Source organism: Zingiber officinale, chromosome 1A, assembly GCF_018446385.1.
Source record: "Zingiber officinale cultivar Zhangliang chromosome 1A, Zo_v1.1, whole genome shotgun sequence".
NCBI classification, from domain to species: Eukaryota; Viridiplantae; Streptophyta; class Magnoliopsida; order Zingiberales; family Zingiberaceae; genus Zingiber; species Zingiber officinale.
In genome coordinates this window covers 17017373-17044297 of record NC_055987.1, presented here as the reverse complement: position 1 = coordinate 17044297, position 26925 = coordinate 17017373, and the positions used below count along the sequence as shown (strand labels likewise).

The 26925-nt window shown below is 39.1% G+C and overlaps 3 protein-coding genes and 2 non-coding genes across 8 annotated transcripts; 2 read left to right on the top strand and 3 right to left on the bottom strand.

Moving 5' to 3' along the window:
- Positions 1-3164: 3164 nt before the first annotated feature.
- Positions 3165-10875, bottom strand: LOC122019940. Its single transcript, XM_042577594.1, has 12 exons — positions 10260-10875; positions 9653-9738; positions 9466-9565; positions 8757-8846; positions 8236-8349; positions 6717-6899; positions 5599-6092; positions 4450-4549; positions 4289-4348; positions 4106-4198; positions 3895-4014; positions 3165-3774 (listed from the first exon to the last, which is right to left on the bottom strand). The coding sequence occupies exons 2-12, from the start codon at positions 9688-9690 to the stop codon at positions 3460-3462; spliced, it is 1707 nt and encodes a 568-aa protein (XP_042433528.1). The 5' UTR covers positions 9691-9738; positions 10260-10875; the 3' UTR covers positions 3165-3459.
- On the top strand, positions 10834-13550 carry LOC122019932 (pentatricopeptide repeat-containing protein At5g52850, chloroplastic-like). Its single transcript, XM_042577582.1, has one exon. The coding sequence runs from the start codon at positions 10862-10864 to the stop codon at positions 13292-13294; it is 2433 nt and encodes an 810-aa protein (XP_042433516.1). The 5' UTR covers positions 10834-10861; the 3' UTR covers positions 13295-13550.
- Positions 13551-13767: 217 nt separating this feature from the next.
- LOC122019914 (serine/threonine-protein kinase STY13-like) lies at positions 13768-26096 on the bottom strand. Of its 4 annotated transcripts, none has more exons than XM_042577551.1 (4): positions 25903-26094; positions 25724-25753; positions 24714-25654; positions 13768-14391 (listed from the first exon to the last, which is right to left on the bottom strand). In XM_042577551.1, exons 3-4 carry the CDS (start codon positions 25625-25627, stop codon positions 14058-14060), a joined length of 1248 nt encoding a protein of 415 aa, XP_042433485.1. In that variant the 5' UTR covers positions 25628-25654; positions 25724-25753; positions 25903-26094; the 3' UTR covers positions 13768-14057. The 4 variants fall into 4 exon arrangements, with proteins under 4 accessions (XP_042433485.1, XP_042433476.1, XP_042433503.1 ...); XM_042577569.1 differs by adding an exon at positions 18882-18985 and having other exon boundaries at positions 14273-14391; positions 24714-25753; XM_042577542.1 differs by having other exon boundaries at positions 24714-25753.
- Positions 17927-18036, bottom strand: LOC122039196. The gene has a single exon (XR_006128081.1). It is a non-coding gene; the product is annotated as a small nucleolar RNA R71 (small nucleolar RNA).
- Positions 23410-23519, top strand: LOC122039160. The gene has a single exon (XR_006128051.1). It is a non-coding gene; the product is annotated as a small nucleolar RNA R71 (small nucleolar RNA).
- Positions 26097-26925: the final 829 nt, after the last annotated feature.

The following is a 26925-nucleotide window of genomic DNA, read 5'->3' as shown; positions in this document are numbered from 1 at the left end:
TGAACTATCCAAAAAGAGGGCTAATGAAAGTCTTCAGATAGAAAATCAAGCACACTTGGTAAAAAGCTAGATTTTAGTATAACTCAATAAGACCTAAGTGGATGTCAAAATATATGAATTAGAAGGATTGCATCACATGTGCTGCAATTGACTAAGAAATTGAGTCAAGTGTCTCACGAAAAATAAATGCAATCATGGTTAGCATTCCAATTAGATAAATATAGTTATGGTTCGATGAGATTAAAAGACCAAGAGATATATACTTCTTGAGTCAAGTGTCTCTCGAAGAGTAAATATAATCATGATTAGCACTCTGATAAAATGACAACAATTTTCGCTCAATGAGATTGGATGACTAAGAGATGTATACTTCTTGAGTCGAGTGTCTCTTGAAGAGTAAATGCAATCCTGATCAATACTTCAATCAGACGATCATAGCTCTAGCTTGGTGAAATTGGAAGACCAAGTGATGCATGTCTTCTAGATTGAACACTTTTGAGAACAAGTGCAATCTTGGTCATCATCCTGATTAGACAACCACATTTTTAACTTGGTGAAATAAGAATATTGGAGTTATGGAGACTTGCTTTTAAGCAAGATTGAGACCCTAGAAGTGTTTTAAAAAACACTAGAAATATGATTGGAAAAATTAATTAAGCAAGATCATCTAAGGTGATTGAGGGAGGGAATGTAGGACATTGCTCAAGGAATGTTTCTCGAGAAAGAGCAACATTCAATAATCGACTATATCACATTCACCTCAATTCAATAACGGTGGCTAAAACATTGAGAAGATAATAAAAGCTATATTTATAACTTTTGAATTTATCCTTAAAAAAAAATATAGATCCGCTACATTAACGACCGCCCTAGTATCGGCCCCACGGATATGGAGGGAGGTACATGCAGGTACATAGACGTCAAAGTATAAGCCCCCGTGAAATAGAAATGAAAAATCTCTATAAGGCATTGAAAGGTCACGAACCTTCCAATGAAACCTATAAATGTGAGGGTGAACCAATAAATGTAGGGGTCTTTGGATATAAACACTCAAATTGGGGGCTCAAAGAATTGATTGCATAAAATACATCAATATGTGCTAATCTATATAATAAGGGAACTAGTGTAAAATGGTAAACCTTGAAATGACTTAATATCATTAAACCAGTAGATCTCTAGTGGTGAAATTTTCATTGAATATAGAGAATTGTGCGAATCTGCTAGTTAAAAAAGGTCTACCGAGAGATCAACTATACTGCATGCTTAAGGGAATGAGTTTAAAACTCAACATTTAAATTGAGTAGTGGTAATCCAACAATGTTGACCGGAGATACCAAGATCATGCCTCAAAAGGGATAACTATGCTACAAGATTCGAGGCACCTAGGAGTAATTACTTCAACTCATTCCTGGAGACAAAAGGTGTAACTTGTAAAATGAGTAAAGGATGAACAAAAGTTTTAAATAATTTCTATATTATACCGTAAAGGATATAATAAGGTATTATAAGATACTCTTAATAAGAGATTATCTATATAAGTGTGAAGACTGACCGCTTCAATGAAACACTTATAAATCTCAAGCTTTGTCCATTGCCAAAACGGACATGATAGAGAACCGGTAAAAGCCTAGGGGCTATTGTGTGGATATGATTGTCTTAGTTTACACCAACGGATGAACAATTCAAGACATAATTCATTGGGTAGCCAAGTAAATCTGATCATATTCCACTACAGAACGTTCAAAACCACAAACTACCTCTCCATATCCGATAGTCTTTTGATGAAACTCTTGTTTGAGACTTGAAATTATCCATAATTTCCATTCATATGGGGGATTGTTGGAAAATTAGTTTTGGTGACCAATAAATTAAATAGGGATAAGATGATTATTTCACGAGTAGATCGTCGTAAACTAATTTCTCGAGTGAATGAGAAATTAATGTCTAATGAAGGGTTGATCCAGTATGATCGGATGAAAGTTTTGACTTGCACACAAGTTGGGTTTATGGATACGATTACATAAATGCTAACTTGGGTATGCATGAATGTCAATTCATATGGAACTATTGAGAGATGTGAAATAATTGATTGATTAAAAGATTAATCATAATTGTAATATTAATTAATTGATTAATTAATATTTATAATAGATTAGTAAATAATTAATTAGATTAATCAATTGAATTAATTAATGATAATTGATTATGGTTTAAGTGAAAATACACATAGCGGGATCCTCTGGACCGTGACCCTGGTTCGCTTTTGGACCAGGGGCCACTCATATAGGTGTGATCCATAGAACCCTACCTATGAATGAACTGGTCTATTCTTTGAACCGGAAAGTGGGATATAAAGGATCCGTGCTAAAAAAAACATACCTCATGTCTTTTCACTTCTCGGAAGAAGTCTTTCACCTCTTAGAAATAATCCTTTATCTCGATAAAAGAAACACCATTCTTTCTACTCAAATCACTCATTTTTCATTCAATTCTCAAGTTATGAATTCTCTTCTTAAATTCTCATTTCTTAAGAGTTTCAAGGCTTCGAAAGTTTAACTGAACTTGAAATTTAGAGTACTCTTATTTCAAGACGTAAGTTGTTGTATCTTGAGAGACGATCGTTGATAAACCGTAAACACTTGGGTGAGACAATATTGTCTTAAAGACAGAAGGTTTAGCCTGCACTTCAACCTTAATACTCTTATCCATAGGGATAAGATTACCCAAAAAGTGTGTGCTGATATTTGAAGGGATAATTCGACAACCGACGAAAGTAAGTCAACAATGAAAATACCAAAAGGAGTATGTCCATTACATAAAAGAATATCTTGATAACCAAAAAAGTGTGTCGAGAGTTAAAATAGAATAATGTCCATATCATCATATCGAGCTCCACTAATTCAAGTCATCAACTCATCATTGAGATCACTAACCGGACCTAATTGTTAAATCAACACTGAAGATCCACATATATATATATATATATATATATATATATATATATATATATATATATATATATATATATATATAAATTCTCAACATTAGATCCATATATATATGTTTGATCTATAATTATTTACACATCAACTCTTATGATTAATAAGAAAATTAAAGAACCTCATTGAAACCAATCATCTTATTGCAAAATTTTAGAAACTACGTTACCAATTAGTACAATGCTCATTTTAATAAATTACGGCTTACTATAAGCTGAAGATAATCATTTCGCCCAATAATAACACAAGCAGCACAATAATCCAGAATTGTTTAAATGTCCTTAGACGCGGAAACATCTGATAATTTTATGTAGTTGAATGTGAAGAGATGTACCCATAAATCTGGAGCTCCAATTTTCATGCTTTCTACCTGCATTTTCCGTTCTGGCAGCACTCAGCAGGTCATGTAATGACAAGAGGGAGAGTCGGAGGGAGGTAGCCTTTGGCATGGACAACATTGTTATGTTAATTTCTCCGGCAAGAAAAGATAGCGAAACCGAGAGTCAAAAGGTAGGACTCCAAAATTCCGGGAAGCGAGGATCCTTTGTCGTCGCTGCGACATGCACTGCTGAACAAAGTTTGCTTGTTGTTGAGGAAGAAATTGAGAGACCCAAGTTGCAAAGTTAGTATCGTCCACAAGGCTTCTGGCAAAAAAGTAGAGAATTTTTGGCACTAGTAATTTCCCCTTGTGGTTCATTCCAACTGAAGCTCGTACATAGTCTTTTTGTGCCTCCTGAAGCTCTTCCTTCACGTTTGTGGGACTATAGATCTTCACCTGTAAACCACTTGAATGTTATCCATATAGAAAATATTCTCTTTCGAGGAAAAGAACTTCGATCAACATAATTGATATAGGAAATGCATTTTCTAAAAGAGAAGTTAGAAACAATATTACCGCTGGGGAAGAGTATGACCCACAACTTAGAGCAAATGCCACAAGTGGCTCAAATGTGTCGATTGAAAACTTTTTCTGCTCTTCAGATAATTTTATTTTGTGAAGAGCAAGCAATATAGCCTGCGAATAGATAATAACGATAACAACACTGTGTAATATATTCAAAGAACAACAAACGAATAGGCTCCCTATTTAGCAGTCTTTCACATACTGTTTGCGGTCTGTGTACGGGTGGCTTCATTTTCAGTATTCCATACTCAATGGCAGAAGCACTAAATGAATGGCCTCCAACTGTGTATGCTGCCTAATTTTAGAGATAAGAGCAAGTCAATTTATAAGTGCAAAATATTCCCCGAGAGGAAAAATATTGAAGGAGAAATAATGTTTATTGAACCTTCTGCATCAGGGAAAATAGTTTCATATCACTCCTTGGAACACCATATGCAAGATAAGCCTGCATTTTATGACGGAAAATATTCAAATCCTTCTTGCCTACAGTAAACATGTCTTTTTCCTAAAGCAAACTAGTATATAGTTTTGGTTTCGGTAGCTTACATGCATGATGAGCGCGTTGTATAAGTTTATCCAAAACGCCATTTTTTCATCACCGTTAAGATGGACTGGGTTTACTTCTGCTAGTTGCTCGATCAGTGTTCTGTCTAATTCAAGGATATTAGCATAACAAAGAAAAATCAAACAATTAATGGGTTGATAAAATTTCAACCCAACTCGATTAAATTGTTTAACGGGGCAAGTAAACCCGACGTACCCAACCCAAATTGACGGCTCTACTTGGAGGCTTGGCCACCAGATACATAATAGCAAGTTAGTGGCTTTACCATTATTTATCACTTGTCTTCTAAACATAGTAACTTGGAGGTTATGAATATTACATAGTAAAATTGCATATTATGTTTAAACATGAACATTGACTGTGTTTGAGATTTAGGAACAAAAATGAACTCCCATATTTGGTGAAGATTTATAAAATAAAAAAAAAATGTATTTGCTCTACAAAAAAACAGTGTCAGTTTGCTTAAGAATATACAGTTCCATTGTTGTACACTGATTATTATTAAATGAGATCTTCCAATACTATGAATTTTTGCGCACTTGTTAACAATTTTGATGTGCTTTACCAAGAACTGTTAGAAATAGTTTGACTAGTACAAGATAAGGCCACAATCATAGTATGATAGTAAATCATCATTGTAAGACTATAACAGAAGCAAAGCTTCATTGCTTTCACCTAGCTCGAGATATTATTATAGTTATAATCTAAATAAAAAAATGATCTAATAAATGAAAGATATTAATTTTTTATTTTTAATATATTAAATGTACAAAACTTATAAGATGTGAATTGCTTTTTTTATCTTATTGAACATAATTTTTTTTAAAAAAAATAACAATTGTGTTTATCCATTAATTGCTTATGAATTTTATTCATGATTATTAACAAATTGAACTCACTAGTATTTGAGTTGTGTTATTTTATTTATTTTTTACATATTGATTATAAACGTGATCTTATTGAGTGGAGTATTGAACTTGTCCATGATCACCTATTCATTTACAGCCCTATGTGGCTGAAAGGTAACAATTCACAAATGCAAAATTAAGATAAACACAGATCGGAAAGATATGTATATAAAAAAAATCTAGGTATTTAAATTAAAAGAGAAAATATTGAACAGAAAGTACCTGAACCGTCTAAGTGCACCAGCAGCATATTCAAGTTGCCTTTTCTCCACTGACATCCAGGAGACTTCAGTCACCAAACCATAATTACCAATATCAGCCCAACACAGTTTTCCATGAACTCTGTATGGATCAAATGAGGTTCCAGTGGCTAAAATTTCATTATTATATTGCAGACCAATTCGAGGACTATCAGCCCATGATGGAATTGATGGTTCAGACATCGAGCAATGTGATGAATTTGAAAAATTCTCCGCCGGTGATGAAGGAATGTAAATAATGTCAGAGGACGACATTCGTGATGATACCGTAGAAACATCAGCTAACGAGATGAATATATTTTTCATACAACGAACTATTTCTTCAGATAGCTGATTGGGATGCTTCCAAAGGCCTTTGATGGGGATCTGTTTTCTGAAACTTTCAGTTGGTACTTGGTGACAAATGTCTTCCTCTAATAACTTCTGTTCTTGATTAAGCACGCTGCCTACTGTATCCTGACAAAATCACAACCCATTACAAATTTAGACCAGAACATAGACCTATGAAACACAACATAGCTTATATTCATAAGCTGTTTATTGTCACCTCCAGATTTTGGAGATCAATATCACTGGGTGCAGTGTTACTTCTACCTTATTTTTGCCTTATTTCAAATACAATTCCTATTAACTTGCATGACAATTTCCAGCTTATAGTTGACAAAATTTACAAGTACAATAATTTGTTTGTAAAGTACTAGAGGCTTGTTCATACTTCTTATGGCTAGGGTGGACCAGTAAATACTGGTTGTATGTACTACTCCAATAGCGTGTAGTACTCTACAAGGCTTCAAACTCATCATATAATGCAGATAACGTATGTGCAACCATTTGATGAGTTTAAAGAATATTTCTGTTACTCCATTTGATGTGAATGGCATTGAGAATATATTCTTTAAATCTATGAAAGTAACAGAAAAGAAAAGGGAACATGCCATTTCAAAGGTCAATTCTAAGATTAGGTTAGAGATGCAACAATAGAAACATTCCATTGAAAAGTTACATAGTGTTCTTTGCTTAGGATAAAATTAACTCATTTATATATTTTTTTAAAAAAAATGAAAATGGGAAAAGGTTTACATTTTCTGCTTTTTTAGCAGGGCAGATTTTTGATGGCTGGGTAGGCAATTGTTTTAATCGATACTCAGCAAGTCTTCTTTCATTTCTTTCTTGAATAAGCTTAAAATGCAAAGACATCATCTCTTCCTCTAATCTGGAAACAGTCATCTCTAATGATGCTATATTGGACAGCAATTCCTGTACCTGCAAACAACACCCAGGCATTTCTTTGCATTATAAAATGCTTTGAAATATGAAACTGGTAATAACTAACAAATGGAATGGATTCCATATAACTATCCATTTGTAGTAAAACGGCATGTTTTTTTAAAGTACAACTCATTGGAACATTGCAATATATATAGATGATAATCCAGAGAAAGATTGATTATATCTAAGGACCAAGGAAAGCTGCATCCAGAGATTGTGTTGATGGCTTCATTTTTTTTCCCAGAATTTTCAAAAAGAGAAAGGTATTCCCAACAGGCTTTTAAAACATGGAGAAAAAAGAAGAGAGCTTGTAAGAGTTCGTCTAGCAACTTTGGTCTGATATTTAATTTTTTAAGGGAGTTGAGGACATTAAAATATAGATGTAATAAAATTATGTCTTGGAAAAAATATGCAGTGGAGGCACCATATATGCTGCAGTTGCAGAAGCATGCTAAAAAACATGTGCAATGCACATGAGTAATGCAAATGCACTGCATTGCATGACTACACAAATGAGTGCGACAGCTGCCGTGGTAAATGAAATTTACGAGGAACACACGAAGTGTGCATGTGAGACACTTCAAAATGCCCATTGTGCCCATGTCATAACTGGACTTGGCACAACCTGTTAACATATCTCAGCAAACTTCACTTGAATACATAGGAAACAGGAAGTTACTCTCAAGTTCCTGTAGCAATATTCCTCCCTATAGACAAAACTCTAGTTATTAGATTTGTGCACTATAATTGGCCAATTTCAGCAACTTTGTTTCCAGGTTAAGTGAATCTCAAACTCTTCCGCACTAATGTTGCATAAAGTTAGTCCATCTTGTTATATATCCTAGAGAAAATTTGAACTCGATTTGATAATACCATTGTTGAGGATGAATTGATCCATAAGAAAAGCACTTACAAACTTTGAGGTTGACAATTGTTACTAGTGGACAAACTATCATTCTAGCTTTCTGGCAACAATCTCCCAACATCTCCTATCCTCGTTTCACAAACTGAAAAATATCAAATAGATGCACAAAGAATTTGATATGAAATTTGTGGTGTTGATGAACACGATGTGAGAATAAAAAGGGAACTCAGTTGATATAGTTTTGTGTTGATTGCAAATATATACATATTTTATTCAATTCACTACTCTCAAGTGTATGTCATGGGTATAAAACAATGCGGAAGTGGATCTGAACAGTAGTCTGGCGATAGAGATGATAACTATCCAGAAACTTATCTATTTTACAAGACATTAAGAAACATAATGTTTGGTTTGGCAGCGTTAGTTTATATGTTAAATGGATCTCTATGGGATCGAAGAGGATACCTCATTTGGGAGGCATGTCAAATCAGATAGGGTCACAGCAGCATGCTCTAAAGCATTTTCAAGAACGACATGCAATTCCATTTCATCCTGCAACACTTGTTGGAGCCTATGAACCTGAAACATAATATCAGGCAACACTAATCTAGTAATAGAGAGAGAGAGAGAGAGAGAGCTAATATTTCATGAAGCTGAAAAAAAAAGACACTTCATATCAATAGTCAATGTAGATTTTAAGCAAAACATTTCTCTATCAAGTACTTATTGAAATCCCAATATCCTAATAGTTTTGGTGACAAACAAATTGAATCACCAGATTCACCCAATCGAGAACATTTAATAAACTGTATATCACAAGTTGGCAATCATTTTACAAAATCACAATACAAACTAGGGCAATAGCGATTGATGATGAGCTCCAAAAGGCAGGTAGCAGAAACATGATACCACATATTACCTATGACATACTATAACCATTATCAAAAAATTAATTACAATAGAAGAGAAGAATAAAGTATACTTACATCCTGCTCCAGTTGAAACCTAGAAGAATGTTTGGAGAAGTTTCTTTTATACAACATCATGCTTCCAGCTTCTCCAACTTGATTATTTTCCTAAAATATTACTACAAGCTTAGAAATTTGGTAAGAATACAACGCTTTTTCAAACTAAAAGTTGGATTACTTAGTAAAGCTTTAAGGCGTATCAGTAACAACTATGTATAATCAAGGAATCCTTGTTTTGTGTTTTTTGTTTGCAGGAAAAAAAATACAATAGTGAAGTAGGAGTTCTGAAAACATGGAATATATATTCATTGAGAAGGATTAATAGGAAAAGATATACAAAATACACCAATTTTACTATAATACATAAAACATTATCTGCCTCTGGTCAGACAGTAGCCAGTTGAGAGCCAAACATCATGAGGAAAACTAAAGATACCATCTGATAAGGGATTGAGAGCATAGAAGTCACCAGAGTGATTGCTGTTGTTGATGCTAAAGAACTAAGAAATAGAAATTGCATTTTTCTTTTTAAAATTTTTAAGTTTGTTTAAAAGGTAATCTGGCCGCAAAATCAAATATAGATCATCATATACTGATTATCAGGAATAAAATAAAAAATGGTACTGGAAGTGGAAATAGCAATTTAGCTGGTGAATAGAGTTTGGCAGTGTGATTCTCTTTATTTGGAAGCGATGTGGAGTGGCATGTCTTGAAAGTTGAAACCAACCTGTGAGCGCCTATCTATCCTGAAATCATCTTGGTTACCCATCTTAAATCTCGCGTCATGATTTTGTTTTGGTTTCGGACAGTTAGGAATCGAATCTTTTCTGATTAAGAAGAGAGAAAAACAAAAGGGTTTAGTATAAGCACTGCTTCAATCAAACACAGAAAAAGCAGCACCATCATGTGATTACATGTTCGTTTTGCATTTCAGAGCAGGCCGGTCACACATTCTTCAAATTCGGAGCTTTATTAAATCACTAATGTATGCTGCTTTTGCCTGCCCAACAATGGTAACAAGGAAACATATTAGTGAAGCGTATATTCCTAGTACGACAGTTCATAGAAAATGAAAAAAAAAAAAAAAGATGTTCGACATAATGTACTCAAGCATTGTTTCCTATTTCTTCGGTTCGTAGAAATTAAAACAGAACAGAGTCTTCGTAAGTCCTAATGTTCTTCCCTCTAGTTTCAAATGGCAAAGACCAAGAAAAGGCCTCCTTTTGCTCCGGTTTTAACCTCGCCCTTTGTGATCACGCAAGTAACGGATAGAGGGATAAATTTTGATTCACCAACCGGTACAAAAACGTAATTGTCACTCGAATCATCTCATTCAGAAAACAAATCAAAAACCCCACCAACCAACCACTATCGATGCGAAATATTGGACAAGGAAGCGTGAGAAATAGACAGAATCATTCGATCTCCTTGCTTGCGGCTCAATCAATGAGGCTAAGCGAGCAGAGGACAGGGGTGAATGGAGGAGCGTTCTTGCAAGGAGAAAGAAGATCAAAATGTTACCTGGAGAAGAGTCGATTTGAGTCTCTGAGTGGAGAGAGATTCGAGCAAGATAGCAACTGGACATCGACTGGTATATATCTGTGTACCGACAAAGAGATCAAGAGTTCATCACAGATTTCAAATTTCAAACACGGACTTGGTTACTACTAATATATTATTGATCTGTTCTTATCATCCGTCTGTCGGAACAGGAATAGCTCCCGGTCCCAAATTCTCTCGTACCCACAAAATCTCCTCTCACACAGTCTGACGTGGCGTCCGATAGAGGAGATAATGAACTTTGGGAATCTCCGTTGCCCCTAGGGATGCTTTCCAGATTGGATGTCTTTGGCAAGGCAGGATACTCCATATTCACAGCAAAGGACTTCCAGGATCTACGTTCAGCGTGGTAGAAGAATACGAAACATGTTTTTTGAAGACATTTGATCCTGATTCCTCGTTACAGTTGGGTCCCACGGCCATCATCTTTATTTTCCAGTCATATATTAGAATTTGAGCGGATCGATCTTGGGCCATCCTGCCGGGCCTGGTTGACAACCCGGGTGCGTTTGCTATTTGACTGTAACCCAGACGATGCTCTTTTATGAGAGGAGAATAATCGCATGAGGCTGAGACGGTGTTGGAGCAAAGGCTTCTTCCCCGCCACCTCGCTTCCTCCCTCTAGAACCGATTCTGTCACCTCTCCTCGGCAGAGGTTGTCCCAAATATTTCGCAGCCTGCCTTCCAAATCTTACCCTCCGCATCCACTCCAACGCGTCTATCAGCCGCCTTCCCGTGTCACCGAGGATTTCTGCTGCAGTCTTCTCGCTTCCTGCTCCATTTCTAGATCCTCGAGGCATGGATTATGCCTCCACAGCTTCATCATCAAGCTTGGTTTCCGTGACCAGCTCCCGCTGAGCAACCACCTCCTCGGTTTCTATTCCAAATGTTGTGGACTCGACAGTGCACGCAAGTTGTTCGACGAATTGACCAACAGAGACGTCGTGACTTGGACGAGCATCATCGCGGCCTGCACGCGAACCCAGAAGCACCAGGAGGCGCTGGAGTTGTTCAAATGTATGCTAGTTAGTGATCCCTCTGTTGTTCCTAACGAGTTCACGTTCTCAAGCGCCGCCCGCTGCGCCGCCTCACTCAGGTCACTTGACCTCGGAGTGCAGATCCATGCGCAGGTTCAACTGCACGGCCTTGCGGCCGATTCAGTGGTTGGAAGTGCTCTCTTGGACTGCTATGCAAAATGTGGGAGGCTGGAGGAAGCATTGACGATTTTCTCGTCCACAGAGTACAAGGATGTCGTCTCCTTGACCGCCATGATCTCAGCTCTCGTCGAAGCTGAGGATTGGACCAAGGCAATCCAGTTGTACTCGCTCATGATCGAGAGTGGCATTACGCCAACAGCATTTACCATCGCCAAGCTTCTCACGTCCTGCGGGCGCTTCTTTGGCCTCCGCGGCGGAAGGATGCTCCATGCTCACGTGATCCGTTTGGGGGTCGAGCTCAATCTGGTGCTGAAGACGGCGCTGGTTGACATGTATTGGAAATGTCAGTGGCCGCGCTATGCCATAAAAGTGTTCCGGCAGACACCGGACTCTGATGTCATGCTCTGGACGGCGATGATCACCGGATACTCCCAAGCAGGATACTACCAAGAGGCCATCGCGATGTTCCAAGAGATGAAGAAGGGAGGGGCGGAGCCGAATGCCTTCACCTATGCCGCAGTCATCAGCACCTGTTCCTCTGTCCCTTCGCCAGAATTAGGGAAGCAGATACACTGCCAGGCGGTGAAGGCTGGATTGGTACCCGATGTATCGGTCGGCAATTCACTGGTTGACTTGTACGCCAAACACTCCACGGATCGGGATGCACCTATGCGTGCCTTCAGAGCAATCGCCACTCCTAACGTCGTCTCTTGGACTGCTCTCATAGCGGGGCTTGCTCGACTCGGAGCTGAACACCTGGCGTGCGCAGCTTTATTGGAGATGCAACTCGCGGGAATCGAACCCAATTCTTACACTTTGTCTACTATGCTCCGCAGTTTCAATTCTCCAGAAGCTCTGTCTCACGCACGGAAGCTTCACGCTTACATCATCAAGACCATGGTGAACTCATCGGACTTGGTCACCGGGAATGCTCTAGTCGACTTCTACGCGAGATGTGGGAGGGTGAACGAGGCATGGACCGTAGCGCACAGGATGATGCCTCGCAGAGACGTGCTAACGTATACCAGCTTGGCAAAAGGGATCAACCAGACGGGCCACTACCGGAGGGCGCTCGACCTGATCGCGCCCATGCACGAGCAGGACGTGAAGATCGATGGTTTCATCCTTGCTTGCTTCCTATCATCTGTTGCAGGGTTGTCAGCGAGGCAATTCGGCGAGCAGCTTCACGGCTTCTCACTTAAGTCCGGACTGCTGAGCGTAGTTTCGGTCTCCAATGGCCTTATCGACGTGTATGGTAAATGCGGGGGCGTAGACGAAGCGCGCAGGGTCTTCACAACGATGAAGGAGCCAAATGTAGTATCGTGGAACGGATTAATTTCCGGCCTAACGTCGAACGGCCAGTTCGCCGCAGCTCTGTCAGCGTTTGAGGACATGCGGCTGGTGAGTGCGCGTCCTGACGAGGTCACCTTCTTGCTGGTCTTGCAAGCATGCAGCCACAGTGGGCTGGTCGACTCAGGCGTCGACTTTTTCAACTCCATGCACGAGCACGACGTAGTGCCGCGGCGAGAGCACTACGTTTGCTTGGTGGACATGCTGGGGCGAGCGGGGAGGCTTGAGGCTGCGGCATGTACCATAGAAACGATGCCATTGAAACCGGATGTCTCAATCTACAAGACTTTGTTGGCTTCCTGCAGGCGTCATCGGAACCTGGTTCTTGGAGAGTGCACGGCGAGGAAGGCGATGGAGATCGATCAGTCAGATCCGACTATCTACGCGCTGCTCGCGGGATTGTATGACGACGCAGGGAAAGTGGAATGGGGTGAGCAGACTCGGAGGATGATGAGGGAGATCATACCAAAGAGGGAGGCTCGAATCTGATCGAACTGGTAGCCCACAATTGATGCTGCATATGAGCGCACCATGCAGGAACAGCTAGGAAGTTTTGTTTTAATGAGTCAATCGACATGTATTATGTCGAAAAATCAAAATCTCTCTTGTTTTTCCCCTCTGCAATAGTTAGATCACAAAAATTGTCAGCCTACCTGCATCTGCAGAGTAGTGAATCCACCATATGTATTATCTTGGGATCTTTTCAGAATTTTGTGTTGGTCCAGACGGATTGGCAGGACACTAATTGCTTTTTGCCAACTTTGGATCTTCATTGAGCCACCTGAGAATCATATACATCATGTCTTACAACTACACTTTTGAGACATCAACAGCTACACAAGCCTGTAAGAAATATGACAAACGTTGTAAATGTTAAACCATATGCATTCTATCAGGAAATCAATCATCCCATACGGATTCAACCATTGGTCGCATTCTAATAGCTCACAAAGAAGTCACTGTTCATAAGAATAGATAATACACAATCATAAGAATAATCTGTCATACCAGCGCTAACACCATTTGTGAAGGCATAACACGTTATCAAGTCGGCATACATTAGTTTGTAGCTATACAACAGAGACCGAACCACTATTCAGACAAGATAACAAACTATTAACCATGGGGTTATTTGGAACAATAGACTCCGTAAAAGGCATTTTAACCAAAATCCTCATTTCAATAAGTTTTCTCTAATTTTATATGCAGTCCAAAAATCTTCATTGCACGAAACACTTATTATCTTCACTCACTAAATCATCATTGGTTGTATGCAACAACGGAAGCGGGCTCTACGAACAGTATGCACAATCTCTTCTTGTGTGCTTTCTAGCATTCCAACAATGTCAGAGAAGGAAGGCCGCACATCAGGATCAGGATCCCAGCAGCGGGTCAGGATCTGGCTAAGTGCTGGGAGGCAATCTTGCGGTATAATTGGACGCACACCCCTATTCACAACAGCAAATGCAGCCTGGACAGCTGTCATATTCTGGAAAGGGAGCATTCCAGTTACGAGCTCCCAGAGAACAATGCCAAAGCTGTACACATCAACTTTCTGATTGTATGGCCTATGTTGTATCATTTCTCTGGGAACAAAGATGCAGTCAACCAACAAATTTAGCGGCAATCCATAATGTATGAACACAAAGAAATAACATGCAGTTAAAAGAAAAGAACAATAAGTCAACATAAAAGGTGTTTTGAACTTTTCCGTGTTTTCAGTTGGAATTTTCCTTATCACATAGCTATGCATAAACCATATCTCTTATCTCTAGCTGAATAATAGTTTGAAAATCAGTAAATATCTAGCTGAATAATAGTCCGATCATTATTTTTTAAGGTGAATTGGTTGACCTTTGAACGTATAGAGAATTACCTCCAAAGGCTTTTATTTGTTACTATTACACATTTAAGGCAAATGTGAACCACTAAGATATTTTGTTTCTCTATGAATAGCTGAGCTCCAGGAAGTAACCTTGCTGCAAATGTAATTTGCTAAGGCGTTGGCTTCCAATCCAATTGAGGTCATTCTCAATTGAAAAAAGAAAAAAAATCTTAGTACAACATAGAAGGTCTCTTACTAAGGAGCAGTAAAGAAAGATGAGCTACATTATATTAATGATAATGGTACATAAACCACATAGTCAGTATGAAGCACAGATAAAACTTCATAAAAATTAAATAACCTAGAAAGCACATGTATTTGCTGTCGCAAATTTTCTTCTCTGCAATACTTTTGTTCAATTGAATTAGCCTTCTCCTATGAGGTTAGAATTGAAACCAATCCCTGCAAACTTGCAATCTCTCAAATATTTATCTAGTTAATTGATTGCTGCTATTTCCCCTTGGTTATCTTTTTGAGATTGAACTGGCTTCCTGTCCTACTTGTGGTCCATGACAATCTTGTAAGCCTTGTGCTGAAGGCAAAATGTAATTTCTTCAACAAAAGAAGTTAGAAGGCAAAAAAACTCCCTCACATTACAAAAGCAAAGTTCCAATCCACTAAGGGCGCATATTGTAGTATCCATTGAACAGTTATTATCTAACAATGCCTGAAATCATTATTATGCCTTACTGCTTGAAATCAACTTAGGACGACAATTATCATAGGCAGCCAACAGGGGTTTGTTTACATACAGGGATGAAAAAAATGGAGGAATGAGTTATCTTGGTAAATGGATAAATAAGTGGATGACTAAATAAAATTTTCCTTCCGTTTCCACTTGTTTATTCTAGTTGAGGAAAAAGAGGGTCAAAAAAAAATTGAAGATAGCACTTGTCACTTGGCCTCCTTTACTAATCCTAGATCCTCAGTCCATCCAACCTGCTTGGGTCTTTCAACTCTCTTAGCCCATCTAGCCTAACCAATATGTTTAAACCACCTGGCATGCATGGCTCATGCTTACTAGCTAACTGATGCGCGTAGATTATATATGCTTTTAGACATTGATTAACGTACATTCACTTGCATTTCTTGATTATAATTTACGTCATCGCACTCTATTTTATCAGCATGATTACTCATTTTGTTCGAAGATTTGCTTTTGCCTTGTTTTCATTGACAGGATATGATATGGAATGAAAATGGATAAAGAATGCATGATGCAGCCTCCTTCAGAAAGCAGCATTGGCAGGTTGTACCCTTAGGCACGGTCGTGCCTCTCCCCACAGTGTTGCACACGGGCAGATCGTGCCTCTCCCCACAGTGTTGCACACGGGCAGGTCGTGCCTCTCCCAACTCCACATGGACTTGTCATGCCCAAAGGCATGACCATGTCCCTTTAAGGCAGAGCCACACTAATCGGTCGTGCCTCAAGGAATGGTTGTGTGCAAGGCATATCCGTGCCGCATTTTTGACCCGCTACATGCCACGGCCGTGTGTGCGGATAGGCAGGGGGTCGTGCCCCTGCTTATAAAAGGGGTCCTCCTCCCCTTTTCTTGGGGAGGAAGTTTTCATTTTGGAGAAGACGAACTTGGGTCATTCCACTCCATCTTTGGGCATCTTCTCGATGATCCATCACGATCTCCATCATCTGCCCACCTCTAAAGTGAAGGATTGATTCTCAAAGACATCGTTTTCATCTCGACTAAGCTTTCTTCTCTTTTCTTTATGTTTTTAGTTGTTGCTTGCCTCTATTCATGTCTTCGAGCCCAATTTCTTTGCGCATGGAGTAGATTCTTCTTGTTCTAGAACATAGGGAGTAATTATAATGTGAATTTGATGTAAATTCTATGGATATGTCTATTTCTTATTTCTATGACATGTTTATGCATTGTTCTTGTTCGATTGAATGTGTGTGTGAACTTTATGTGCTTATATGTGTTGTTTGCTTGAACAGATATATAGTCAGTCACCACATAGAGGGAACACTCAATATTATATGACCAGGGGACCCTTAGTGATAGAGGGTATCCCTTTAATTGAACGACTCGAGCATTCTCTTCCAAATGAAGGTCAAATCTCTACAAAGAATGTCCTAATTAGCACTTATGGGTTTTCCCCAATTCTGTATTAGGAAGTCACTTGTATAATTTAGATTTTATGACTGGGGGACCCTTGGTAACAGAGGGTATCCCTTTAACCGGACTTTCTATGTTACCTTGTTTACTTAATAGCACTGCGTGCCAAAGGGGTAAACACTTTGATATGATCATCGTAGGGTAACTCCAGTACTTAGTTAGACTTCCTATGAAGCATGAACATAGAAGATTGGCTATTCATATTACATCAATGAGTATTACAATGAAATAGAAATCCTAGAACAACCTTCCCAAGTTATACTTCCTCACAAAACTTTCCTCTCTCTCACTCCTAATTCATGACACCAACCAACCCTTCGACCGTCTAGATAATTCACTTTGCGAAGTCTCTAGTGGTTGCTTACCAGTCCTTGTGGATCGATATCTTTTTATTACTTGATGACTTTTCCACGCACTTGAGGAATCGATAACAAATTTTTGACGTCGTTGTCGGGGACTAATTGTAGAGCAACATTAGTTGATTAACATTTGGGTTTAATCTAGACACCTCTGCTTTTTGTGAATATTTCATATCTTGCAACTTCTCTCTTTTAATTTTATACTTTAAATTTCAGCATTTTGTTCTTGAAAACGAAAACTGATTTCACTTTTGCTCTTTTATGCGAAAATTGATAATTGTAGGGAATTTATTGCCTATTGATCCTAAGATTGATAGGACATTCAGAAGAAGAAGAAAGACAAATAGAAGAAGAGCAAGCACAAGCTCAGAGGACCATGGCAAACAAACCCTTAAAAAACTATGCTGCACCTTATGCAAGAGGTCTCAGGTCTAGCATCACCAGACTAATCTGTTAAGGCCAATAATTTTAAAATCAAGACGACATTCATTTCTATGGTTCAACAGTACCAATATGGGGGTAGACCCAAAAAAGATCCAAACCAACACTTGGAGACGTTTGAAATCGGTAGCACCATGAAGATGAACGGTGCCCCATATGAAGTTGTCAGACTACTCTTATATGGATTTTCTTTGAGAGACAAGGTAAAGGCCTCGCTTAATTCTTTACCCATAAATAGCATTTCCTCTTGGGAGAGTGCGAACAAATCTTCTTGGAGAAATTCTTCCCTCTAAGCAAGACGACCCACATAAGGAATCTAATAAAAAGCTTCAGACAGAACGATAGTGAATCCCTATACGAAGTTTGGGACAGATTCAAGGGAATGCTCAGATTATGCCCGCATCACGGATTAGAGAAATAGCTAGTGATCCACATATTCTACAATGGAATCAACTATCAAAACAAAATCTCCTTAGACTTCAGTGGAGAATTGTTGAACAACGTGTGGCAATACATCATCACTAATGGGCATCTGAACTAAGTGGCAACCCCGTTAAAACCCTTGGGAAGTATGATGTTGATGCCTTAAGCTTAATTTCTACAAAGATGGATGCCTTAACAAAGAAATTCGAGTCAATGAACACAAGTCCGGCAAATGTTATTGTCTCAACATGTGAAGAGTGTGGAGGAGTGGAACATGCAAAAGAAGCTTGCCCGAGCCATTACAGCAAAGTTGGCTCAGCTTGAACATGTGGATGCTATAGGCAACTTCAACATAAGACAGAACAATTCGTACTCCAACACATACAATCCCGGATGGAAGAATCATTCGAACTTCTCATATCGAAACAACCAAAACCAAGGGCAGTCATCCGGATATCAACAGAATCATCAACCCTCAAGAACGGATAAACTTCTTGAAGGAATTAAAGCCAACCAAGTTGAGATGAAGAATGACCTCAATCAATTTAATGCAAGGATGGACAACACGATGAGAAGCACTGATGATTGGTAGTCAAGTAGCACAAATGGTTAGCTCTTCTTCAAGAACACAAGGGTCCTTTCCAAGGAAAGTCGAAGCCCAATCATGTAGAGCATTCCAATCTTATTAAGTTAGAAGAACTTGGAAAACCCCCAAGAGACTTCGCAAAAAGGAATTGAAGAAATTGAAGAGTCTTCTCCACCCTCCTCTAACATTGATTTTGCTCAAGAGGAGGTGGAGATTGAATAGCCTGCATCACGGAGAAATGTTTTACCATTCTCTTTCCCTCAACGAATTGCAAAAGCTAAGGATGAAGAATTCGAGAAATTTCTTGAGTAGGTCAAGGAACTCTGCATTGAAATTCCTCTCATCGATGCACTGCAACAAATGCCTAAGTTAGATTAACAACATAAGTAAAGAACAAGTGTGCTAGAATTTCTACTTGGGAACACGTCAGCAAATGTGATCAATAATGAGCTCAACATGCCACAAAATGAAACTAAACTACACTGGAAAACAAGATGGATCAAAATCTAACTAATTGAAACAAAATGCAAACAAGCTGAAATAAACTAAGACTGAATTGAAACAAGAAACAAGTATGTACATATGTACAACTCCCCCAGACTTGAATATTTCATTGTCATAATGAAATCAATAAAGTGGTGGAGGGGATGGCTTAGGTGGTGAAACGATGGAGGGTATGGCACAAGGGCCAATCAGCAGGATTTGGAGAGCGTGACCTAGGAGGAAATCTAGGTACTCCTGGTATGTTGCCAATTTATTCATGATACTGAAAAAGTGTGGCAACTTGCCGCCTAGTAACGTTCATGGAGTCCTTAAAATCCTGCATTCTATACTGCTTATCATAATAATCATTAACAAATTTAGAGATATGTCCCTGAAAATTTCTCATCTCTTGAAAATGATCGCAAACTTTTTAGAATTGTTCATGAGTCAATGTACATGCCCCTCCAACAAGAGTTGGGTGGTCATGTGCCCCTCATGAAGAATGTCCAAAGAAGTAAGAAAGTCAGAAAAATCGAATCTAGAGTATTCCATATCACCATAGGCAAATGAATGTCTTGCCGGCTAGGAGTGTCTGACCAGCTCTGGGTATCTAGCGGACGAAGGCTGATGGTGCTCCTCAACGGTTGGGGCATGCTCGGGCGCTAAGTCCCTTATGACCCAATTGGTCGGATTTCGAATTAAGATTCGGTCAGGGTAAGGTAGGAGTAGAGGAAATGAATTCCTCCTCAAAAAACCATACTCATTTTCGTCATGACATATCATTTTCATTGTCATACAAGTTTCTAGGTCTATCTTATTGTTACCATGTAAGACATCTAGACCATATAGATCATATCCTAAGTGTAAGATAATATTGGTTATCAACCCGCCAAAAATAATCACCCCCGAGGAGGCTTGTCCCGCTCTCACAAAAGTTTGGAGAAAATAGAACCCCGAATCGAAATTGACTTTATTTAACATCGCCCAAAGACAACAAAGCTCTATCTTCCTAACCACCCCGTCACTCTCACCAAAATGATTGTTTTACTCATGACTCGTGGAAGAAACGAAAAATAGGATTTTGAAGTGAGGAGGCTTTGGAGCAAGATGGGTCATGGGGGCCATCAAGATCAGTCCAAAATGAGTTGTTATTAAATGGGAAATCAAATTTATGGGAACCCCCGAAGACAAACTAAAACAATTATTAAAGTCGTAAAGAGACCATTGATAATCATAATTCATTATTCAAAAGATAATATTACCATCTTGATCATCTTCCGAAGCAAAATTAGTTTCTAACGAACTTAAAAACTCCAGGACAAGATGGGGAAAAGTATGATCGTGTGTATACATCAAATTGTTCCAATCAAGGTTGCAAATCAACCAATCGACATCATCCTTAATCCCTAAAATTTCCATCATATAAGGATCAAGATATCTAGTGCAAACTAGTTTTCGGGTAACAAGAATATCAAATCTAGATTTTTGCTCTTCATTTCTAAAAAAAATGCCCAAAGAATTCTCGTTACCTTCATCACATGCTTGTCTTTTTCCATTGTCGGACGCCTTGACCTTCCCTTTGTCAAAGGCCTTTCCTTTTCCCTTGTCCTTATCGAGGTCCTCGCCTCCTCTGCTTGATCCGTCACTCCTTTGGAGCCTCTTTAAGATATTAGACATGATATGTCGAATTTAGAGGGGAAAGTTGCTCTTGGAGGAAGAGAGATCTTTGAAAAGGAAAAAGAAGAAGGAAGATTGCTTCTTGTGGCGAATTGAGGTGGGAAGAAGAGAGGGGATATGTAGATCTTAGGATAGGGAAGGAAGAAAACTTAGATTTAACCTTGGAAGGAGTAAATATTGGTTTTAGAAGGTGGATCTTGCTCAATCAGGAAGAAGGGAGGGCTTTGGGAGGAGAATTAGAGAGGAAGATGAAGGAGACGGGGGGAGGTGGAGCTCACATAGCTGTGTCCTAAGGTGGCATGACCGTGTTCGCGGCTAAATACCCCTGAGTCTTTGAATCGGCACGACCATGCTTGGACACACGACCGTGTTGTGTGTCCCGACCATGTCGAAAGACACAGCCATGTCGTGTATCTCTCTAAGTACACGACCATTTTTTTTTTCAAATGTCGGCATGGCACGGTCATGTCGTGTCGCACGACCTTACCATGTGTCCTCCTGTGCATAGGGGCATGGTGGTGCCGCATGGCACGACCTCGGCATGTCTCGTTGAGTTGAGGGGCACGACCGAGCCGTGGATTTCGTTTTCTTTTGTCGATGCTCCCACATGGCCATGCCCTTAGGCACGGCTGGGTCATGCAGGCTACTGCCCTGCTCCTATCCGACACTGGTTTTCTTCATTTTACTTCTCCTGAGTGCCTCCATACTCATGGATGAGTTCATGGCCGACTCATGGAGGTCGACAATCTTGAAAAATGAAAATTGAACACAAATTACATTCCAAAAATAAACATAATAAAGAAGGCAAATTAAGGGAACCCTTGGGTTGCCTCCCAATAAGCGCTCGTTTAAGGTCACGAGTTCGATCCCTTGGCTCAACTTGGAGCATTTTCCTTGAAGGGGAGATGCTCCCCTCCAACGTGGTAAGTTATTTGTGGCCCCTCCATCAGGGCATGTGCCGAGATGATATATCTATTGTTATGGATTCAGGGTTGCCTTTCCTTATCCGCCGGACTCAGTGCTTTATCTAGCGGTCTTCCTAAGGGGTGGTGGTGTTCTTCTTTTTGTTGGATCTCATCCAACCTGTAACAACAACTCTTAACAACTGACAATGGATTAGATGACTTGGATAAATCAAATTCAAGCTTTTTCTCTCTGACTACCAAAGATAATCTATGGTTTTTCACGTCGATCACAGCTCCTGCTGTGGCAAGGAAAGGTCTTCCAAGAATAATAGGGATTTTTGGATCTTCATCTATGTTCAAGACCACAAAATCCGTAGGGACTATGAAGCTCCCTATCTCCACCAGTACGTCCTCTATGATACTCATATGGTATCTTCAAGAATGGTCTACTAGTTACAGTACCATGGTGGTCGGCTTCAAATCATTAAAACTAAGCTTTTTACAAATTGAATAAGGTATATGACTTACACTTACACCCAAATCACAGAAGGCCTTATCAAATTCAGTGGTACCAATCTTGCATGGTATGGAAAAGCTCCCTACATCTTTGAGCTTAAGAGGCAGCATGTTCAGAAGCAACGCGCTACACTCTTCGATTAATGTGATAGTCTCATAACTGTCCTTCTTGCGCTTGTTGAAGATGATGCCCTTTATGAACTTGGAAAACTTAGGCATTTGTTACAGTGCATTGATGAGAGGAATTTCAATGCAGAGTTCCTTGAGCTTCTCAAGAAATTTCTCGAATTCTACATCCTTCTTGGCTTTTGCAATTCGTTGAGGGAAAGGGATTGGTAAAACATTTCTTTATGGTGGAGGCTCTTCAATCTCCACCTCTTCTTGAGCGGAATCAATGCTAGAGGAGGGTGGCTCTCTAATTCCTTTCTGAGCAGTCTCTTGGGGTTTCCCAAGGTCCGTCTGTTTCTTAACTCAACAAGATTGCAATGCTCTACACGATTGGGCTCCAACTTTCCTTAGAAAAGAGCTAACTATTTGTGTCACTTAACTATCAAACATCTTCATATGCTTCTTAGCATTGCTCATCCTTGCATTAAATTGCTTCAGGTCATTCTTCATCTCAACTTGGTTGGCTAGAATTTCTTCAAGAAGTTTATCCATTCTTGAGGGTTGATGATTCTGCTGATATTCGGATGACTGCCCTTGGTCTTGGTTATTTCGATATGAGAAGTTCAAATGATTCTTCCATTTGGGATTGTATGTGTTGAAGTACGGATTATTCTGTCTTGTGTTGCAGTTGCCTATAGCATCCACTTGTTCAAGCTGAGCCAACTGTGTTGTAATGGCTCCAAAAGGGCAAGCTTCTTTTGCATGTTCCACTCCTTCACAAACTTCACAAATTGAGACAACAGCATTTACCTGACTCGTGGTTATTGACTCGAACTTCTTTGAAAGGCGTCCATCTTTGCATAAATTAAGCTTAAAGCATCAACATCATACTTCCCAGGGATTTTAATGGAGATGTCACTTCGTTCGGATGCCCATTAGTGATGATTCATTGTCACACTTTCAATGATTTCTTCAGCTTCATCAAGTCACTTGTTTATCAATGCTCCACCAGCCGTGGAGTCTAAGAAGACTTTGGTTGGATAGTTGATTCCATTGTAGAATATGTAGATAACTAGTCATTTCTCTAATCCATGATGCGGGCATAATCTGGGCATTCCCTTGAATCTATCCCAGGCATTGTATAGGGATTCACTATCGTTCTGTCTGAAGCTTGCTATTAGATTCCTCATGTGGGTTGCCTTGTTTGGAGAAAAGAATTTCTCCAAGAAGATTTGTTCGCACTGCTCCTTAGAGGAAATTCCATTTGCGAGAATCAAATAAGAGTAGTTTGATAGCTTCAGATGGGACACCATTTATCTTCATGATGCTACAGATTTCATAAAACGTCTTCTAAGTATTGGTTTGGGTCTTTTGTGGGTCCACCCTAAATTGGTGTTGCTGAACCATAGAAATGAATGTCAGCTTGATTTCAAAATTATTAGCCTCAACAAATGGTCTAGCGATGCTAGACCTGAGACCTCTTACATAAGGTGCGACATAGTTTTTTAAGGGTTTGTTTGCCATGTCCCTTAATGCTGGTGCTTGCTCTTCTTCTACGTGTCTCTGCAAGTTTCTTTTCCTTCTGAATGCCCTATCGATCTTAGGATCAATAGGTAATAAATTCCCAATTATCAATCTTCGCATAAAAGAGAAAAATTGAAATTAGTTTTCATTTTCCAGAACAAAATGCAGAATTAAAATGTAGAAATTTAAAGTGCATAATTAAAAGAGAGAAGTTGCAAGATATGAAATATTCACAAAAAGTAGAGGTGTCTAGATTAACCCAAATGTTAATTAACTAATATTGCTCTACAATCAGTCCCCAACGACAACGCCAAAAACTTGTTGATTCCGCAAGTGTACGGAAAAGTCATCAAGTAATAAAAAGATATCCACAGGGACCGGTGAGCAACCACTAGAGGCTTCGCAAAGCGAATTATCTAGACGGTCGAAGTGTTGGTTGGTGTCATGAACTAGGAGTGAGAGAGAGCTAGAGAGAGAAGAGCTAGAGAGTGAGAAAAGTTGGGTGAAGAAGTCTAACTTGGGAATGTTATTCTAGGATTTCGATTTCATTATAATACTCATTGATATAATATGAATAGTTAATCTCCTATCCTCTATGTTCAAGCTTCGTAGGAAGGCTAACTAAGTACCAGAGTTATCCTACGACGGTCACACCCGAGTGTTTACCCCTTTGGCACTCAGTGCTATTAAGCAGTGCAAAACTCTAGAATACACCTAAACTGAAAATATCTGATCAAGTGGGAAAAAACGCATAGAATAAAATAAATTCAAGGAATGATGAGTATAAACTTGTGTCCTGTTGTCCTGTAATAAGAACTTCAATAATGTTAAAATTGTTAAACTTATGAAAGGCCAAGTTCACATACGGAGCCATCCATCGATAAGTTCCAGTTTCAGGTGTCATTCCTTCAGTCTTAACCTCAATACGAGCAACCCCAAAGTCAGCAATCTTAATTGATTTGTCTGAAAATATAAGTAGATTGTCGGACTTAAGATCCCTGTGTATGAGTCCCAAGCCATGAACATATTCCATCCCTTTAGCAATGTCTATTGCTTGCTTAATGGCCAGTTTTAGCGGCACTGATCTGTTCTGCCTCTTCATGAGAAATTGCCTCACTGAACCACCCTTTGCATACTCTGTCACAATGCACCAGACCATCGGCTTCCTGCAAGCCCCAATAAACCTGACAATATTTGGATGCTTAAGATTTGCAAGCATCATAACCTCCTGTCTGAACTGCTGCTCCATCACCAATGCCCTTTCAGGATCATTCTCAGGCTTCTCCAACAGCTTAATAGCAACATCTTCCCCATCATAAATACCCCTGTAGAGCTTCCCAAAAGCACCCTGAGCAAAGGCCACCCCCATATTCAGTTTCCTTAGGTCCAGAGTCCATTCATCATAGTTCTCAAGAGACTCTGTAGGATATCGTGGGTCCATCAGGGTCTGAGCTAAAGCATCTTCGTTCATAGCATGAGAGACCCTTCCAGGTCTCAGCACGCTATGCCCCAGAGAGAAATTGGAGCCCGGGAATAGACGGAGTCCAGTATGGTGCAGTATTCCAGTCCTCGAGTTGTTCGATCCGACACTGCTATTTTCCACGGACATGGCAGCCGAGCCACCATCAATGCTCGTCTGAAGACTTCCAACGCTATCTATCGACATATTAGAGCCCTCATCTAGCTTTTGGTAAAATCCCACATCATAAAGCCCGTTTCCGACGACATTTCCTCCAGCCACGCCAACAAGAAAACCAGCTATTTTTGATCCTTCCGCCATTTGTCAATAAACCAAAAGCGCTACCTTCTGCAAATGCTTCTATAAGCCACACAATTTTTCATACATTTCAAGAATCAAAGAGCTACCTAAACCTACCAGCATCGATCCCCCGCACGCCGGCGAAACCTGTTATACCAAATTGAATAAAGATATCGGTCAAATATTCCATGGAAACACCCAAAGATAACACCTTTAAAGACTTCGAGTAATAATCAACAAGAACAAAACAGCAAAACCCGATCGAAGCGTATGAAGCACCGATTAAGTGTGCTTACCTCGACCTCGAGGAGACCGGTCGGGACGAGGGACTTTCTTGCGGCCAAGGAATAGGGCACAGGAAGAGGGTCGACTGGGGAAGGTAAGGGAGTGATGGTGGGTGGAGGAAGACGAGTAGACGACGATCAGTGTGGATAGGAGAGCAATCCTTGATTGCTTTTGCGTATGCTTTCCCTTTTCTCTACTCCTTATTTCTACTAAAGCATTTGCTGATTTCATCCTTTTCGTTTTGTCCATTCCCCAGTTGTCGTGTTACAAAATGACCGTTACCGAAGCCGAAGGGCCGTTATGTGCAGATAAAACGCTCCATCAAAGTACCATTTCCATTCCATTATCTCACCAACCAATTGATTAAAGCATCATGGACAAACTAATTAATTATTAAAATTAAAAATTATCGTTAATTTAGAATGTTTAACATTCTACCAAGGCTGCTTTTAACATTAAAAATATGTCCCCGGACTATAGTATTGTAGTAAGTTATTCAAAATTATCATTTAAATATATGTGATTTAATTTTCAATAATATTGTATTTATAGAAATTTTTTCTTTAAATGGAATGCATAATTAAAGGAGGCTGATTTTTAGATTGCTCATCTGGCACTTCTCAATTTATCTAATGACTAATAAAAAATTTTTATAGGGCCAAACTAATTACTCTAAAAATTAATCAATAAAATTAACTAAATTTATCATATATATTTTTTTAACATCAATATTAACTACAATTTGGCATACAATATTAACTACAATTGCGTATATTATTTTATCTGGAAAATTTTCGTAGGCATATTTATATATAAAAAATTATATTGTTTTTTTTTACATTTTTATATTATTATTCCCTTGCAAAAATTAATTAATATCGCACGACATTATTTCCATGAGAGAATAAAGAAACAAATATCTCTACCTAATCTTTGAAAATTCCGATTCCAAAATTTTAGAAGTTAAAGACAAGATTTATGAGATCGATTCACTTGGGGAGCTCTCATTCACTTTGTTTTTTTTTTTTCAAAAT